This window comes from Trachurus trachurus (genome assembly GCF_905171665.1).
Source record: "Trachurus trachurus genome assembly, chromosome: 4".
Lineage (NCBI taxonomy): Eukaryota > Metazoa > Chordata > Actinopteri > Carangiformes > Carangidae > Trachurus > Trachurus trachurus.
The window spans coordinates 21,419,080-21,438,020 of NC_139898.1; the positions used below are offsets into that span (position 1 = coordinate 21,419,080).

Sequence of the window (18,941 nt, forward strand, 5' to 3'; positions counted from 1 at the left end):
ACAAGACAATCTAAACAATGACAGCCTCAGTGGTTCTCCCTGATAAGAGCCTGGGAATAGGGCCGATACTGGAACAACACTGACCATGAGATCATAATCGCAATCTGGACAACATGACTTCACAAACATCAATAACATACAGTATGTTATGAACAGTCTGACATTTTTTCTTATAATTCTTATCTCTAGTACATTTAGAAATTGTTTAATTGGGCAGTCTTTTGCTAAATTAAAGTCAGAAGCCCGAATGAATGAATACAATTAAGTCAAAATAGCAACAGTAGAACAATACACTAAAGATTTCAGTATTTATGGTCATTTGCAGACCACGGAGACATCACACTGTCTTTGTTCCAGGCTCATTTATCATGTAAGTAGCTACATCAGCCAAATTTGACTTGCAAAGCTCAACCAGGAGGATAACAAAAAAAGGCAAGAGCTTGAGTACAACAAACAATCTTCTGGACTCAAGCTCCACACAGTGGTTGATTTTACTTTACCAGTGTGGTTGTTTTCCTCTTCTACTCCTGCAGAACTCACATTCCCTCATCTGTTCCCCATGTTGTAGATGAAAGGCTTTGAGGTACGCCTGGGTGTCTGGATAAATACAGTTCATTCCAGTTAAAGAATCCTCTGGGCTTTCACAATGGATATATCAGGGAAGATGTTTGGGAGAAAACAGATGAATGGCAAAGTAAAGCAACAATTGAAGCAACCAGCACTTTTTACTTTAAATATTTATGGATCTAATGGGGTGAATACCATCTCTAGCTTGTAGTGCACATTATGTGACATACAGTATAATGGTTTGCTTTTCTTTGTGAATTAGTTTATGACAGACACCACAGTGAGAAAAATTTGGCTGAATCTAATTACATTAACTATTGACTATGTTTTGCCCTTCCTTTCACAAAGCCTAATCTGTAAACATAGTCGTTATTTGTTTGCATGGATTGTGACTATAAAGTCAAAAGTCAATTATCCATCTGCAGTACTGAATTTTTCATTAGTTTTTTTTACGTTTTAAAGAGGAACTATGCAGGATTTTTAACTTAACTATGCTACATTTTCACCTTAAAGCAGAAGTAAGTGGCTAACTTCTTGTCAGCCGATGGAGTTAGCAGTCCCCGCCCTCGTCATGGATCTATTGGTCCTCGTCCCTACGTCACCACATTCATGCGCATCCCTTGGCTGCACACACAGCCCTTCATGCCGTTCTCTCTCCTCATTGGATAAAGGTTGTAGGATACAAGGAAGTATACAAGACGTTTTCTCCTCGGCTTACAGCAGAGCAGAGTGACTGACATACCCGTGTTTCGGACCAAACACTCTATGTAAGTGATTGCTGTCGGAAGATATAACTATAAGACTTATATTAACACAAATATTCCGCTTACTTCTGCTTTAAACAGCTTTGGACTAATTGTGATGGTATAATAAATTACTTTTAACTTGTTAAGAGGGAGAATGGAGGCTCATGCCTTCCACATACGTAGCATCCCTTGGCTGAAAAACAACTTTGCAAGATCAGCACCGCCGCCCCGCTGTTCCAGCTCTCGTCTCTGCCCACTGCGACACAAACACACCCCGTAACCATCCTTTGTTTATGACAGACTACACAAATATACACGTTGTAACTTTGTATATGATATATAAAGTTATCTACACTCTATTGACTGATTTCTGGCTGACTTCATTGTAAACAAATGCACATGGCCAGTAGGAGCAACCTGACTTGCATAGTTACCCTTTAACATCCTTAATCAAGCCACTGTTTCCCTTGAGATGACTACACATGTGACAGTGTGTTCTATCTGAACTTGGGAATTGGATTTTCTGAGAAGCATGGTCCAAAAAATTTAAATGGAAAGCACACTGAGGTTTGACCTTCAATTTCTAAATTCAGAGCAATCTCATCAATCCTGACCTCAAAATCCAATATGGCTGCTCTGATCAACAAAAGTGAAAGTCTCTGCAGCACCTCAATCACATCGCACCACCCAAGGTAAATTATTCGCCGTAGGGCACTGCTCTAGAGCTAACAACAAACCTGGTCCAGCAACTGAAACAGAAGCACTGTGTTTCTGATGCTAGCTCCTTTCCCAATTCCAAAACACAGCTAAAAAGCTACACTTTAGCTGCCTCACTACAATTTATTTTTACCATATTTAGCAAGGAACAAATAGACTAGTTATTGTTGGTGTTGATGATATTACTTTTTTTTTTACACCAAATTTGTATCAACAGAAAAAAGATGTAGCCAGGCCTATCGCTCAATTCATGAATTGGTCCATTTGGTAGCTAATTGCATTAAAGGTTTGGGGGTTAATGTCCTCAGGTCGCCACTCTATCCTCAAATCAGAGTTTGTCGGTAAAATGTGGTTCCCAAAGCAAGTGATGGTGTAGGTTTAAGGTTGTTAAAGCACAATTTACTATCTGTGGTGCAGACACACATTAAGTCAAACCTTCAAAACGCTACAGTTTAGTAAAGCGACATATCACCAAAGGACTTCTTAATGTATATCTGACATGACGGTGCACACAAAGCTTATACAGGCTGAGATCAGTCAACCATTTGTTACTTAGTTGATCTCAGTCAGCCGTGGATTAAAGCAGAAGTGAGTGATCCGGTCGTTTTCGCTAATGCTGCGTTCCAGGCAGGCTTTTGAAATCGTAAATTACAGCTTCAAGTCACAACTTACGACTTTGTAGCGTTCCAGGCAACCCACTCGTGTTTTTCCGACCTGTTTTACCGGTGAAAGTCACTATAACGGCCACTCGTAACTTCCGACCGGTGAACTCGTACCAGATCGAACTGGTACCACTTCACGGTCGGAAAAATACGAGTTTCCTTGAACGCACCATAACAGTCCTCGTCGCTACGTCACCACATTCACGGCGTTCCTTGGCTGCACACACAGCCCTGCATGCCGTTCTCTCTCCTCATTGGATAAAAACAGTAGGATACGATAAATGTTTTCTCTTCGGCTCAGAGCAGAGCAGAGGGACTGAGAGACCCGTGTTTCAGTCCAAACACTCTATGTAAGTGATTGCTGTCGGAAGATATAACTATTTAAGACTTATATTAACACAAATATATCACTCACTTCTGCTTTAAGTCAGGTTGTATCCACCTGTCGCAGAAATGCACATCAAAGGAACATTACACGCACTACATCAGCAGGCAAACATGAAGAACACCACAAGTAATTCATCAAAAACAAGCTGCAAGGTCTAGCAAACGCCAGGGAATCAACTGTTATAAAAATGGATGATGTAGATGATCTAGTGCATATTCTCATTTGCCCAGGTCATAGTATTTCAAAGGAGGTTAAATCGAATCGCATCTGACCAGGCTGGGACTGGTCCAGTCCCAGCCTGGTCAGATGCGTACATGAACTGATGAAGCCTCTTGGATGAGAGGTGAAACGTCTTCCTAGACAAATAACTAAGTCCAGTTGCTTTCGATTTAACCTCCTTTGAAAAAAAAAAAGATGTAGATGATATGTTGAGGTTGAGGAGGCTGAGATTCCAAGGCAAGAGGAAAAGAGAGGCGAAATGGAGGTCAACTGTTCTTAGTCATTCTTGCACTTTATTGAGTCAGAGTTGCATTTTATCTCAAACTACTAATATTCTGCTTAAAGCCTATTTAAAAATCCAACTGACCTCAAGCTATAACTCACTGACTGACAGAGGAGCTTTTCTGAAAAACACTGAGCCAAATAAAATAAAATAAAAATAAAACACTTCCACAGATGGAAGACATCCACGCTTGATTAAAGAATCACATTTTTTCCACAGGCTTCCACAGGCTTCCACAGTCCTCCTTTTTGGCGCCAAGGCTAACAATACTTTGTCATAAAATTAGGGAGAAAAATAGGACTTGGTACACAAAGCAGTGACCCTCCTTGCTAGGCTGTCGAGAGATGTAAACATATCTGTAATCTTTGTTGTCTTTACTTTCTCAACACAAACAAATTAGAGTACACTACGTCCAATAGCATAAGTTCAGTAGTGATCAGTGCAAAGAAGAAAAAAGAGACAGACTCATCTGAGACATCTAAACCAGCTTACCTGCAAACTCACCCTCTTCCATCATCATGTTGATATCATTGCCATTGCAAACTGAATATTGGAACCATTGTTTTACTAAAGACCAGCTGGAAACTCCTTTCAACATACATAACTCTACGTGCACTAGACTCCCTGCACCATCCTGCACAGGAAACAGTTTACTCTTTTTCCATCATTCTCTTTGCAGCTGATCAGACCCTCTCTGTCTGTGAGCTAACCATGTCTAGTTAATTACACTCCAATGCAGCTAATACCTTAAAAGGATTCTGAGTGATTCCATCAACATTATGCAACATCAGACCGGACCATAGTAACCGGTGAAATTCTTCTTCTTCTGCGAGGGAGGAGACCATATCACAGCTCTTTCAAGCATCTTCATTATCTGACGACAAAGATGAAACAAAAACAATAAATGATCTGCTATGACCTCCCTCAAGCGAGCCCCTCTCCCACAGAGCACAAAGGCAAGAGCGCTAGCATAACCCTTAGCAAAAAGTACTATACTTGAAGTTCATTTTATTACAGTAAGTATGCTTGAGTATAAGTATAAGTATAGCAAGTAGCCTATACTATGGACTATGTACTTGTAGCATACTAGAAAGTATACTACAGTAATTTAATACTTCTTCGGACTAAATTGGAACATTGTAAGTTACAAGTATAGGTCATTTTAAGTTTACAAAAGTACACTTTCAAGTATACAACAAGTACACTCATCTATATACTCCTACTGTACTAAGTATATACTTCTAGTCTACATTTTACAGTAGTTTATAAAAGTATACTTTATAGGTCATTTTAAGTTTTCAAAAGTACAACCAAAAAATACATTTTGTGTAATTATATAATCGTATGCATAACCCCTGTTACACATAGTAGGACAATTGGCACCATAACTCATATTCTACTCTCTTGGCACAAATAGATAGATAGATAGATAGATAGATAGATAGATAGATAGATAGATAGATAGATAGATAGATAGATAGATAGATAGATAGATAGATAGATAGATAGATAGATAGATAGATAGATAGATAGATAGATGCTGTTAAATCAGTGTGGTGATGTCACTTTCCTAATGTTTGTGTCTTTAAAAACCAAGGAGTGAGAGTGCACCAGTGAAGCTGCTCACTGATAAAACAGGAGCGTTTCAACAGCTGGAAGAGAAAACAGTTCCCAGCCACAAATAAGTGTAAGTTAATGAGTGTAAAGCACAGCAGCAGAGGGAAGTAATTAATACTGTTATCTTTAGATAAACCAAATATAAAGTAAACATGCACACACTGAATTTTGACAAATCAACACACACACACTCTCTCTCAAACACGCATACACATAGTAGAGTCAATCTATTATTTCCGTATCTGACATACAGTATATCCATCTATAAACACCAGCCCCAAGCATGCTGTTCTGTTATTTTTCTCTAATGAGCTGTAAAAGTGTAGCACTCAGACACAGAACACCATAGCTCCCTGAGAAAACAACTAACTGAACTTTATCTGAACTCAGCCAGAGGGTCATACCTGTGGCAAATGCCTCCATGGGTGCCGTGCAGGAAACGAGAAATACGTTTTTGCTCTGGTGTTTAAAAACGGGAGGCAAGGCGACAATGTGTTCAGCAATATGTTCCCAGGAAAATGCCTGAAAGAGTTTCAGATGATTTCTTTTCAGGCTCCTCGTTGACATGAAAGCACCTTGAGAAAGAGCTGCAAAAAGAAGGTCTCCTCTCACTTCATTCCCATCCATCTGTGGAGGCATGTCGAAACAGAAGTGTAGAGGCCAATTACTCAATGTGAAGAGAGTGAGTCATACGGCGAGGACATGATGATGAGGCTCCGTCTCAGTGAACTGGGAGACTTTTTTTTTCAGGTGGTATCTTTGGGTATGTGACATAATACACTCCACAGTGTTGCCATTTTACTAATTTTTGCAATGAGGTAGACATGTTGAGGGATCACATGTCTGTTTTTTTGTTTTGAAAATGCATTTGCACTTTAGGAATAACTGTGCATAAAATTCTCCTGTAACTTCATCCACCTCCCACCTTTGCCTTTTGAGTTCCTACCTTGAGGAACTGTGCCGACAGTCCTGAAGTCCTATATACTGTAGCTATTATGAATGAGGTACAATAGCGACAAAGCAACTTTGCTGGCCCACTGGGGAGCTGTTTATCACTCTCCCTTGTCCTTAACAAAATCCCACGCTCTGACAGTCCAACAGAAACACAAAGGCCACACTTAATGTGTCACAGACGTCCGCATGGTCAGTGCAACAGAGGAGGATGTGCTTCTTTCTTTAATGAGACATGACTAAGCTGTGCTCTCCCTATCTTGTTGTTCCTTAAGAGGTCTTCTTAATGCTAATTACAGCATATCAACTCACACAAATAACTAAACAGCAGGGCAGACAACTCGGAGTCCATGAAAAATAAATAAGCCAATGAGGATCAATGAGGAGTTCAAAGGAAAATGATAAAGTCAGGAGCTAAATTATTCAGTGTAAACACTCATTAAAATCTACAGTCTGAAAAATCTGCTCACCTTTGGTGTATGTTTGGAGACTATATATTTGTCTGGCTTGTTACCCTATTGGACCTTACATTGCATTGAGATCTGAGCAAATTGATTTGGTGATTACAGCATTACCAGAAGAATGTCTTTGGCTGTAATGAAGCTTTTAGCGTACAACCAGATCCCATGACAACGCATGTAGTACGTTGCATATTTTTGAAGATGAGATGATGAAGAGCATCACACACAGACTGATTAGAGCCCTTAGACCCATACTTTGGGGACAAATACCCTCTTTTCTGTGGCTCATATTCGTGGGTTAAGGGCTGACTGTGCAAATTGCAAACAGTGTGTGGATGCACCAAGTAAAAAGGTTGAACATGTGTTAGTAAAACTAGAATCATAACAAGTTATCATCACTATGCAGCCTTAACCCAGTTTCCCAGCTCTTGACTGTGCTGGAATCTGATTTAATAACTGTGTTCATGGACATGTTTACTGAGAAGATTTAACGATTCAAGTGCAGATGGTTTCATGTATCCTTAATCATTACTGTAGAATTCACTTGAGAGCATCATGGAGCAGATAGTACTGTCAGGTTTTATATATCTGCCATCACTCTTACACTCTGTTTCCCATTACAGAGCCATTATCCCTATGGTACTAAGCCTATTTTGTGATGAACTGACTGTTTCAGCTGAAATTTGAGACCATGTCTAAATGAGTTTTTAGAAACAACTGTTTGGAAGAACGGTTTCTGGACAAATAGGACAAATATTTGAAGATTTAAAAGATCTTGGAGTTTGTAGGCCAGGGATGGCAAGTGTTTCTAAATCCAAACCAAGTCATTATCGAACTAATTCCTGCAAGAGACATTCCTTGTCCTTGTATGGGCATGCATAGAAGAAAAAAAAAAAAACACTTGACAGGGGAGATGTGGCTTTCTTCATGCCACTGAGCCAAAATTGCATCCACATGGATCAAGCACCTTGCTAAAGAATGCTTTAAGAATGAGTATATGGACAACCACACTAGTATAGGCTTAAGACACACTTAACTACTTGGTCAAGGTTATGTAGGTCATTACAGTATGGGATTATAGGAAAGTGAAGAGTAATGGCACCAGCAACAGCAGTCAAGAGGCATTTTTGATGCTGATTTAGTGACTGTGAAGTGATTTATTATTTTCACCTTTACACATGAATTTTTTTTAGTAGTGAAAAATTTGACCTGTAGGTGTAAATGAAAAAAAGATTAATTCTGGGGGGGCCCATGAATGTCTTTTTTTTAATGTAGCAGTCCATCCTGTATTGTAGACAGTTTTCCCTCTCCACCAGTGTTGGATTGGTTATTCAGCAGCAGAACCAGAATGAGGCCACAAGCATGGCTAAGTGTCAAATGTAAACAGAGAGAGAAAGAAAAAGAAGGAAAGAGAGAGGAGAGGGGGGAGAGAGTGAGTAGGTGGGGAGGTGAAAGTGCTGGAGTGAGAGGGGAAATGAGAGAGAAGCCCGTCTTCCCTCTGCAACAGCCGGGACTTGTTTTAATAGCAGCAATCAGTCAGAGGTAGAGCCCTGCTTGGACACAGAGAGACAGGTGTAGGGAACATAAAACGGATTATCGAAAATAACAGCACAAGGGCATAAATGCAGGAGTCATGCACAATTTTAAAATGCCACCGTTTACTGCTGGCAGATGCTCAAACAGTCAGTCCCCAGCAGGGATAAAAAATACGGGACATTTACACCACACAAGGCACCTTCAGTACTCAGATTTCATAAATATCTGGCAGCAGAATGAAGCTTAATTTGCTGTTAAAACCATAAATATTTACTTCATCAATATAAGATGTCTAAATGTACAGATTACTTTTGTTGGTGAATCAAAATTAATTGTATCTGCTAAAAGCATTACAAGTCCCATGCCATAATGGTCTATTTAGCATAAAGAGAGCAAATCTACATCTATACATCATCCATATGAATCTGTAATTTAGGTGATTGCAAAAAGCTCCTCAGCGTGGTTAAGTACCTCACAATATCCTGCAGATGGCAGCAAAGGCATTTGAGAAAAGTTAAGTTGCCATGTTTTTTTTCTTCATGGCAGAGGCCGTGTTCAGTCTGAACAGTTTAGAGGATTGATTCAAAGTACAATCACAATGGTGAGATAATCTTTACTAGCTGTATTCCTAAATTATCATGTGGTTGGAATGTGTATATCTTAACTGTCCATCATTCTATTGATCCGTGTCCGTCTTTGTTCATCAATATCATGATGGCGTTTCATCAGCCTGTGCTTCAGCCATGGAAGTGACATTCAGTGATAATGATTTGACAGGTAGATGGAGTAGATCCATCACTTGTACTTAAAACATACCCCGAGGTAAGAAGAGATACTGCTGTCTTTTCATTTTATTTATTTGTTACAGCTCCTCAGCTGCTCATTTACATTATCAAGATCTCAGGGCAGAGCAGCCTTCTCCTCTGTGAATCAGTAGGCATGTGGTATGGTACTCCTCTGACACCTTTACTATTCTGGCTGGGGTTCAAATGTCGGTAAATCTCTTATTATAAAAGATGGTCATAAACACCTAATGGTCTGTCATGAATATTTTAAAGCCCTGAATTTCATACAGAAATGACCTCTGGAAAGCCACAACCTTAACAAAGACCATCTCAGAATGATAACCTCTGCAGCCGGTGCAACTTGAGGCCTGTTCTTTTGGTTCTTCTGGCTTCTTTTTTTGTGTGGCATGATTGGATTGATTTATCATTTGAAACAGAAAGAGCTTGGCCACGGGGCTGTGGATAATCCAATTTATCGCTTTGCCATTTATTACAAATTTCTGTGGCTTTTGGGTCCACTGTCACATCGATTCGTTGATTGCTTGCTTAGCTGGGTCCTAATGAGCTGCTGTCTGAATCACTGCATAATCACCGCCCTAATTCACTTCCTCGCCTACCCTCACACTCGGTCTGTTGGCTCGCCACTATTAGAAAAGAATGGACTGAAACACAGCTCTGTGAGCAGACAATTAGTAACATCATCCTTGAAACGGGGTGTCATTCGGCGTATATTACCCTTTAATAAATGACAATCTTTGTCCGACTTCTTGTACAATGTTGTCACAAATTGCCGTTTCAGGTGATGAGGAGCGGCTCCGTGTGTGAATCAAATGATCATGAACAGTGCAGTCCTCAGGGAGCCAATGTTTGAGTGCTCAAAATATCAGGATGGCTCACTACACCAAGAGTTTCTTCACTCTCATTTCATATGACTAAAACTAAGGGAATCATTTTAAATTTCAACCTATACCCACTTACTTTTTAATAAAGACCTTTACAATTGATAACAAAATTCTGGTTTTTCTCTACAGCTCCTTATTGTATAAAGCGAGTTATTATTATTATTATTATTATTATTATTATTATTATTATTATTATTATTATTATTATTATTATTATTATTATTATTATTATTATTATTATTATTATTATTATTATTATTATTATTATTATAACAAAGCATGCCTAGACTCTATATTATTATGTATTATTATATTATAGGACTTGTGAAACTTTGGGATGTCATAACAAAGCAATCATCAAGCCCACCCAGACCCACTGTCAAGCTTTGCAGAAAAAGGTTTGTCTTGAATTTTGAAAATCTGCTATATTTGTATTTGCTTACTCAGGAAAGTCAGCCCATCAGAGGAAATGTTCAGAGAGTCTCTCCTTACAGGCTTAGTGACCTGTGAGTGTTTCAGCAAGAAGCCTGAGAGAAGAGATGTAAAACAACACTGAGATCATTTTTTGGGAAGATAAATGTGTGGCTTTAAAATATAGGATCGTTAATTTAAGATTACTTTAAGATTACTCTGTATACTTCACACATTTGGGTTGGTATCGATACCAAGTAAATATTGTATAACATGTACCGGTATATCTTATAATCACACTGTCATTTACAGGCTCTAATCTAATGCTGATGAAAGGCAAGTGTGGCAAGGTTTGGTAGAATACACACCCCTTCCTTCGCAGACATTTTACTTTGATGTTATCAGATATCTGGAGAGCCACACTTGGAGATGGATGAGAGAGCAAATACCACTAGGTGATGGTTTGCCTCTTCACCAATATTGGCCAATGTGGGTGGCATTTATCAAGCTTGAAGAGGGGCTTAAGAACACATTGGGATATGTTTGTGGAGAGGCCGGTGGATAAATATAGGACGAAAGCTAATCAAGGCATCTACCAACAAAGAAAATGTGCCATTTGTGCGCTTCTTTACTTGTCCTATACGTGCTTCTTGTAGCGGACAAATGGTACAATTCAAGTAGAACCCCTATATGCATATTAAACACACATGGAGAGGCAAGATGAGAGATGTCTTGAAGAATCACACCAGGCGAGATGATTTTCAGACAACATTTCTTTAATACAAAGTCAACATATCTACATACACAGTGGCTTTAAACCAATTATTGTTTCAGTTAGAAGTAACAGTTTGAAAGTGATAGCACTTGGCCCTCATACAAAGGAAAAACTATTTTGCTGAGTTTGGGTTCTTTTTCATTTTGTCGGTATGTACTGTATATGTTCTATTCTTTTTGATGTCATTTTTTTGTTAGTGTTGTTCTTTTTTGTTAGTCCCGCTCCCCCTCCCCAAATATTCGGCAACATATTCCGGTAAATTTGGCGGCTGTTTTCAAAAGTCTAGCATCTTTACATGAAGTCAAAAGAGTAACACATTGCACAAGCTTCCAAAGACTTCCACGGTTTCAGTTTTGGCATGGGCCCCTTTTACCAGTCTTTTTGAGTTCCAGAAGTCCTCAGTCTGGGATTTTAGTTCATTATGAAACATCTCAAGGTTCCCACTGTTCAGAAATGATGTGCTGAAAATGTGTATTTGCAGCAAGTTTTTTTGGTTGTCTTGGTCTTCCCTTGGTTGCACCGCACTGCCGTTTCAGTGAGTCCTGATTTCATTCTGCATCCCATAACGAAACATGGTCGAACATAAACACAGAGAATGGTTCTATACAAGGCTTAAAAAAAATGCATTAGGAAGAAAATAAATCAACATGTCGTGTTGCAACTGAACTATTTGTGGCCTTTAGCATAGCTGCATTTGTCCATCAGCCAATGATATATTTGTGGTTAATACCTTGGCATATTAGGCAGTCGGACAGCTGAGGGACCTTTCAGGGTTTGTGAGAAAATTTAAGGGAATGAAGAACACGTTTGAGTGCTATTGTTTCTCACAGTAGTGGAGAAATTTAGAATCTACACCCATGTAGCCTTTTTTGTGGAAAATTAAGGACTTGGCATGTCTAATCATTTAAACACTATCAGGTCTTAAACCCCTCGGGTTGCTTCAGTCTCATAGTGAGAAGTCCATATTATCTCTAATAGACTCACGCCATTGCAAGGGCAAAAAAAAAAAATCTTGTCCACAGTAATTTAACAGACCCTTGAATTTATGGTTGATTAGCAATTCAAATGGTAAGTTAGTAGAGTGGGCTAACCTCTCAGCAGATCACTGATGCTGATTTCATGCCCTCACTGAGGCAATAGGTGTGGCAACAGCTGCTGGCATGGTTCCCAGTTTAACTGCTAACAGGGGAAATTAAAGGCAGAAAAAAAGCAAGTGGTAATTAAAGACCAGGGAGCAGGGCTGGAGAAAGGAGGAGAGAAAACAGGCTTTACAAACACCAGGAAGTCGGATATGAGCAGAACCCCAAATCCTTGCAGTTCTTTACCCATTTAAAGTATGAGATCTTGAGGGTCAAATGATACAAATACATATAATCTATATATTTGTTTATTTACAGGTATATTCTAGATCATAGTGGATATCTAACAAAATGAATGACCACGGTATGTATGAAAATAAGAAAAGAGAGAAAAAAAAAACTTTGGATTTTTCCTTAAAAACTGCGAGGGTCTTAGTCTGTACATGATCATTCAAGGTACAGTTTGTCAAGTTGGGCTGATATAGAAAATAAAAAGGTCAATTATGAAATGTTTGATTGATTAGATATTTTGTAGACTAGTTGATGAACAGTTGCTCAAGAGGAGAAAAAAAAAATACTAATGCCTACAAGTTTATGATCATAAAGAATCTCAACAAGGTTTAAAAATGGCATCTCCTCATCAGCATAGGGTCTACCCAGGGGCAGAAGTAAAACATTAGTGAGTGGAGGCAGAGGATCCAGGCATAGTGCTAACATATCCTCTGCTTTTTCTAAAGAAACACACACGGTTTTACAAGGAATATAAAAACAAACTCACAAACAAAAGAAAATAATAAAACCCATTATATTTGAAAACATGAGCACTGGTTGGTATTAAAAAAAAAGATGATGAGGAGAAAAATTTGAATTCATACTAAGTGTTTGGATATATTTTATATTCTGCTTTTAAATATATATGCATGTGTGAGTGTGCAGTATATGCATGTGTATATATACATACATACAGTAGATGTATATATATAGACATTCATGTATGCACACGTACACATACAGACATGTTGTTATACTTAACATTTCTACAGTGAAAAAATAGAATGTCTTTCAACGTAATATGAACAAATAAGCATTTCTCTTTTCCTGCTAATTTTAAAAAATGTGATACAACATCTCTGTTAAAAAACTAAACCAAAAAGTAAAATAAAAAGTCAACTATGTAATGTAAAATAAGTTGTCATAATACAACATTAATGTTTTCATAATGTTACAATAACAATAAGGCTTTTTTGGAAATAAGAAAAGATTACACACAGTTCTGTCCATTGCTCTGGTTTTTGTGCACACCCACCGGAAACCTCTGCAGGATCCGTACACGCGTCTCAAAGCGCTGATCTTAAAATTAAACCTGGTGATTTCAAAAGCTCGATTTTTTTTTCCTTTTTAAACCAGACACGTATACATTAGTGCGTCAACCTGCTGTTGTTTTCTGGGTCTTTGTTTCAAGTTTCTTTTGTCTTTTTTTTTCTTAGGGATGTGCAATAAAAGTATTTAGTACCAAAGAATTTCATTATCACATCATGGCATTGAGATCCAACATGGCTGCCTGGTCTGGCCGTTTCACCCACAGAGACATCATCTATAAAACGGAGGACAAAAACCAAAGCATCTACTTTGTTTATCCACCTGTTACCAAACACACACACAGTGGAACTAAAGGCCAATTTTTCAATCACATGAACGTAAAGCTTTGTAACTGCAACAGGCCTCTGCCACTCTTGAGTGTCTTGTACAATGATAATAGATGATTATAGAGGAGGCTGGGGGGTGAAATTAAAGGAGGGCTGGAAAAGACTGGTGGACAATGGTGTCATGTGGATGCGCTTTTTCAGTCATGTCCGCCTGGGTGGGAACGGTCAGCAGAGCTGGCATCTCTTGTTCGTCAGTTTCCTCTCCCTCAAGAGTCGTACAGCACACGTACAGCATACACACGATAAGCAGCATGTTTGGTTTTGACAGAAATGAAAAGAAAACAAAAAAAGTAAGGATAAATCCTCATAAGACAAAAAAAGTTGATGAGCGTTGGTCACTGTACACAAAGAAAGCCCCAACGTTTTGCGGCAATCCTTGTTTGGTTTTTGTTCCAAAGCTTCTCACCCACCAGGTTTCTCTCTTGTTCAAAATGGTGGATGTTAACACCAAAGCCCCGTGACGCAATGGATCCAAAGAGAGGAGTGATTATAAAAAATCATGGGACACAGTTGCCATTTCTCCTACCTCAACCAATCCACAAGACGACCCAGCAGCAGCTTCTTGCAATAGCCGAGGTTTTCCCCCCGAATTCTCTGGTGACTGTCACACACGGGCCTCCTGGGACTCTTGTTCTTTCTTTCTTCCTTTTTGTTTTACTGTAAATACTTTGTGGTACTTTTCAACATCATGGTGGCTTAAAATACTGATTTTGCGCAAGTTCACAATTCATGAAACTAACTGATCTTACGATATGTTTTGCTGCTTTTCTTCCCAACAACCACGGACAGCGGCTTCTCTGAGCTCCTCCTGCTTGAGAACAGGCAATTGCGTGATGTATTCTTTAATAGTTGAGTGTTTTCCCACACGGGTTACGTGTACCATTTAGTCGAACAGTGTAAAACTCAGGAATTATTTGATGCCAGATGGAGTGAGTGTTTTGATTTTTTTTTTGTCCCATCCATGTTTGGGTGACCAGAGTTTGGGAAACAACTTGTGTTCGTACAGGCAACCCCATTTTGGTCATTTCTCTGGATATCACTCTCAAAATGTGTTGCTAGAAATACTTGCACCCCTTTGACACCCAGGCATATCAAAAGAAAAACAAAACAAAACAAAAAACAACCCACAAATGTCACCCCTTCTTGGCTACATCCATCTGCCTCTCGCTGATTTTTGCTGTTGCCTTCTCCTTCATTATCTGTTGCTCGTTACCGTTGTATCACGAAGATATTTTTGAGAAGAGAAATGTCCACGAATGTTTACAATGTCCTCCACATTGAAACACTTGAGGTAAGGTAAGCAGTCTGACACTTTGATCGATTCCCGCCCCAAAGCTTGAGCCACAGCTTCTGGTTCCTCTCCTGAAGAGGATTGTCTTTTCTTGGTGATGGGCAATTTTTCCGCGCTTCCTCGAGAAGGGTCTCTTTATCAAATTGGAATTAAAATCTTGAGTGATCTGTTTCTGTCTTCTGAAAAAAAGAAAAAAAATCTACAATAGGATCCTGTTTTGGTGGGTCTGAATTAGCGGTGGTGTAATCGTCGTCTGCTGTTGTCGTTTCAAATTTCAAAGTTTCTATGGCTCAGGAGACTGTTGAGGGGGGGCGACAGGATTCTGGGGGGGAAGAGATGGCTTTTTACGTTGCATAGTGATCAAAGCTTCCTAAGTACTCCAGAGCTGCGTGATAGCAGAATTGGTACTCATCCTGTATGGGAGAGAAGAGACACACATAGACAAAGAAAACCCATCAAAACACAAGATCTCACAGGGAGTCTGAAAATATTACTATGATATTAAATTAACAAATTATAAATACGACTAATTACAGTACTCATCAGAGGAGACAATTTCATAGATCTGACAGCTGCTTTTTATTACATTCTTTACACAACAAGGTAAAAAAAAAAAAAGCTATACAGAGGTGATTTAATATAGAGTTTTATTGAACTGAGTTTCGTGTGTGTGTGTGTGTATATGTGTGTGTGTGATCTCTAACCTCAGTCTGGACCATGGCTGGCCTCTGTGTCCGGAGCATCTTCACTGTCTGGAAGATATCGACCACGCCTTCATAGCGCATTCTCTCCAGGACGATGCTGAGGGTGATGAAAACTCCAGTCCTGCCCACGCCAGCACTAGAAACACACGATTATTAAATGAATTAGTAAAGACATGTCTTGCTTACAGACAGTGACTGAAAGGCGAATCCTTATTTGTACCGGTGGAATGTGTCTTTCTGTTATGCCTTGAGCTCCCTTAGGTCCTCTAGTCCCTTTTCCGTGTATGCACTTTGTTATTTATGATCTACATCAGTATAACCAAGACCTGCAAAATAACAGTCATGTTTAAATCATTTCTATCCTAAATTTCCTCTAAAATGCATGCTGTATCTTACAACCAGACTCTGTCATAACAAGTTTGCACACAGGGTCGCTCTGAATGCCTCAAACAGTCGACTGCCTGAGAACTGGAGACAGTCAGAGATGCTGCTGATAGCAAGGACGCGGACGGCATGTGAGAACTCTGTGAATCCACTTCAATGTGTGCCTGCGTATACTCGTGGAGCACAAAATGAGCGCTCAAGGACACACGGACGCTCTCCAAATCATGCACAAAAACAACCCGGCAAACATTTTGTCTCATTAAGCCCCACCTCCTCCCATGTGTCGGGAAACTCAGCCTGCTGCCGCTCTCCAGAAATACAGTCTGAGTCTTAACTCAGATCCTGAAATACTTGAGAGCTGCCTCTCTAAGCTGCTTTGCTGTGAAATAACTTCCACTTCACCAATGGAACAATAATTGATATGACAACAGATTTATTTGGGCTCCTTCCAGCCTCGGATGCTGTGGCGCTGAATGAAGAGTGAAAGCAGTGGCTGCAAGCAGACACTTTTGAGTTTGTGTGTGTTGGGAGGACACAACGAGACACAGGCCAAAAGATGACTTATATCATTTGACAATAAATCAAACGATATCGAACGTGGTAGTTATTGAGCCTAATCATGCAGAACATACGGCCACCCAGCGCACACACACACACACATACACTGACACTGGACCACCCACTACCAACCCCCACGCTGCAGCATCCCTCAGCCCACCCAAAGCCTCTTCCTGAGAGTCAGTCACAGCTTGTCACATGGACTCTTAAACTCCCTCGGAGCTCCTCTCTCTCTCTCTTTCTCTTTCTCTCTCTCCATCTCCCTCTCTCTCTCTCCAGGAAGATCGACTCTCCAAGTCTGAAGGCTTGCCGGGCCGCTGCCGACTGAGAGGATTTGGTGTCCCCATTCACGGGAAGTAATCAGGCAATTAATGACAAAAAGCATGTGGGTCTATTAGATAGTGGCTGAGGAGGAGAGAGACGAAGGAGGAGGAAAGAAAAGGGGGTGGGGGAGTGGAAGAAAGGAGGTCTCGGAGAATGAATGGATGAATAGATTGAGAGAAAGGAGATGGGGAGAGCTGAAGTGAATTGAGAGAGAGGGAGAGAGAGAGAGAAAGAGAGAGAGAGGGAGAGAGGATTAAGAAATAGACAGATGGATGACAGAGCGGAAAGGCTGGTGACAGAAGACGAAAGAGTAAGAGAAAAGGAAGGCATAAGCTCTCAACTAGGAGATGACAAAGCTCGAAGGAGGATGGAGGGAGAAGAGGAAGAGAGGGATCATAGGGAGGAGCAGGAGGTGGCTAAATATCTGCATTTACAGAAAGTGACACCTAAAAAAAAACAATTAATGAAAAAGCAAAACTGTAAGCTGAGGTAGTTTGGTTTCACCGTGCTGTGTGGAGGATGCCACACTCCTGAGGTCCGCGTTAACAGGGCTGCGTATCTATTCGTCCGTTCCTCCAGTCCTGCAATTCCTCCTGCAATAACTGATCCTCTGGCTTTAAGACGGCCCTCTCTCCCTCTAATAATGGCCTCATAGAAGGAAGGAATAACTCAGTCTTATTGGAGCTTCCCTGACACATCTTACAACTCCCAGAGGGCCATTTGATGGCTGGTGACATCATTGCTTTTTAATACAGGGGAGGTGATGTTATGTTTTTGGTGATGTCATGGTGCCTGTGCGAGAAAAAGTGGCACCTTCTCTCTTGCAAAATGTGAAAACGTGTTCAGGAGACGCCGCGGATATAATTCATTGTGTTAATACCGCTGTTTGTTAACACTATCACATTCAAGGTAAAAGCTTTTTCTCAATGCCAATCAAACCATGAAACACCATGTACAATGGATGACATGCAGGCAAGTGTCTTTGTTAATGGAATTTTAAGATTCCCTTTTCCCCCTCTCCTTTTACTTGTCTTGCAGCATTAAAAAAAAAACAGAACTGTGACAGGTGTCTGTTGTGTGCCTATGAAAGGTTACAACTCATTCAGATGTATCTTGCTCCAGGTCTGTCAATGAATATGAATAATTGGTCTAGGTTGGTGACCACTACCAAATATCAAATTCTACCTGAATCTAACATGTCGAGTTAATGATGAAGGTTACCTTGGAAGCTACACCCGAGGTGATAAAAATGCATCACAGAGCGATCATAAAACCCAAAAAGAATGGCTGTATCACTTCATGTGCCTCCTCTTTGCAAATGCCAAGCCGCATCTCAGCCTTATCAATTATGGAGGAGATGGGCCTGTGGAGGTGCACTGGTAGTGTACTGCGGTGGAAAAAAAAAAAAAAAAAAAAAAGAGGAGAGAGGATCATATCTGATGATGCTGTTAGAGCTGCACCGCAGGAGGTGCTGCACCGCAAAACAATAACCACCTTAAGAAGTGATTTAATCTCGTCCTGATAGTCAGGGCGTTATATCTCTTTCAAGACAGGAAGGTGTGTGTTAGACGTGCAGTTTGAGGTGGAACCAGTCTCTGGTAATATGGTACGTCACGCCCACTCTGTTCAAGAAAAGCTTTATCATAATCTCGGGATATTAAATATGACGCACAAAAGAAATTATGGCACGCCGTGACATTGAGATGTCTTACCTGCAGTGGACAGAGATCGGTCCATCCTGTCCAAACTGCTCCTTGGTTTTATGCACCTGGCCAATGAAATCAATGAATCCCTCCCCAGACTTGGGAACGCCTTGCTCTGGCCAATCAGTGAACTGGAACTGCCTTACTGTCCTGGACTGGCCATCCTGCAAAA

At 40.1% G+C, this 18,941-nt stretch overlaps 1 protein-coding gene across 1 annotated transcript in view; it reads right to left on the reverse strand.

Moving 5' to 3' along the window:
- Positions 1 to 12,500: 12,500 nt before the first annotated feature.
- Positions 12,501 to 18,941, reverse strand: part of ptprsa (protein tyrosine phosphatase receptor type Sa) — a 128,044-nt gene continuing 121,603 nt past the window's right edge. Inside the window, exons 30-32 of the mRNA XM_083970445.1 lie at positions 18,779 to 18,933; positions 15,801 to 15,936; positions 12,501 to 15,509 (exon numbers count right to left, since the gene is read on the reverse strand). Coding sequence (XP_083826571.1) covers positions 15,441 to 15,509; positions 15,801 to 15,936; positions 18,779 to 18,933 — 360 coding nt within the window. The 3' untranslated portion in view covers positions 12,501 to 15,440. The remainder of the gene's footprint in view (positions 15,510 to 15,800; positions 15,937 to 18,778; positions 18,934 to 18,941) is intronic.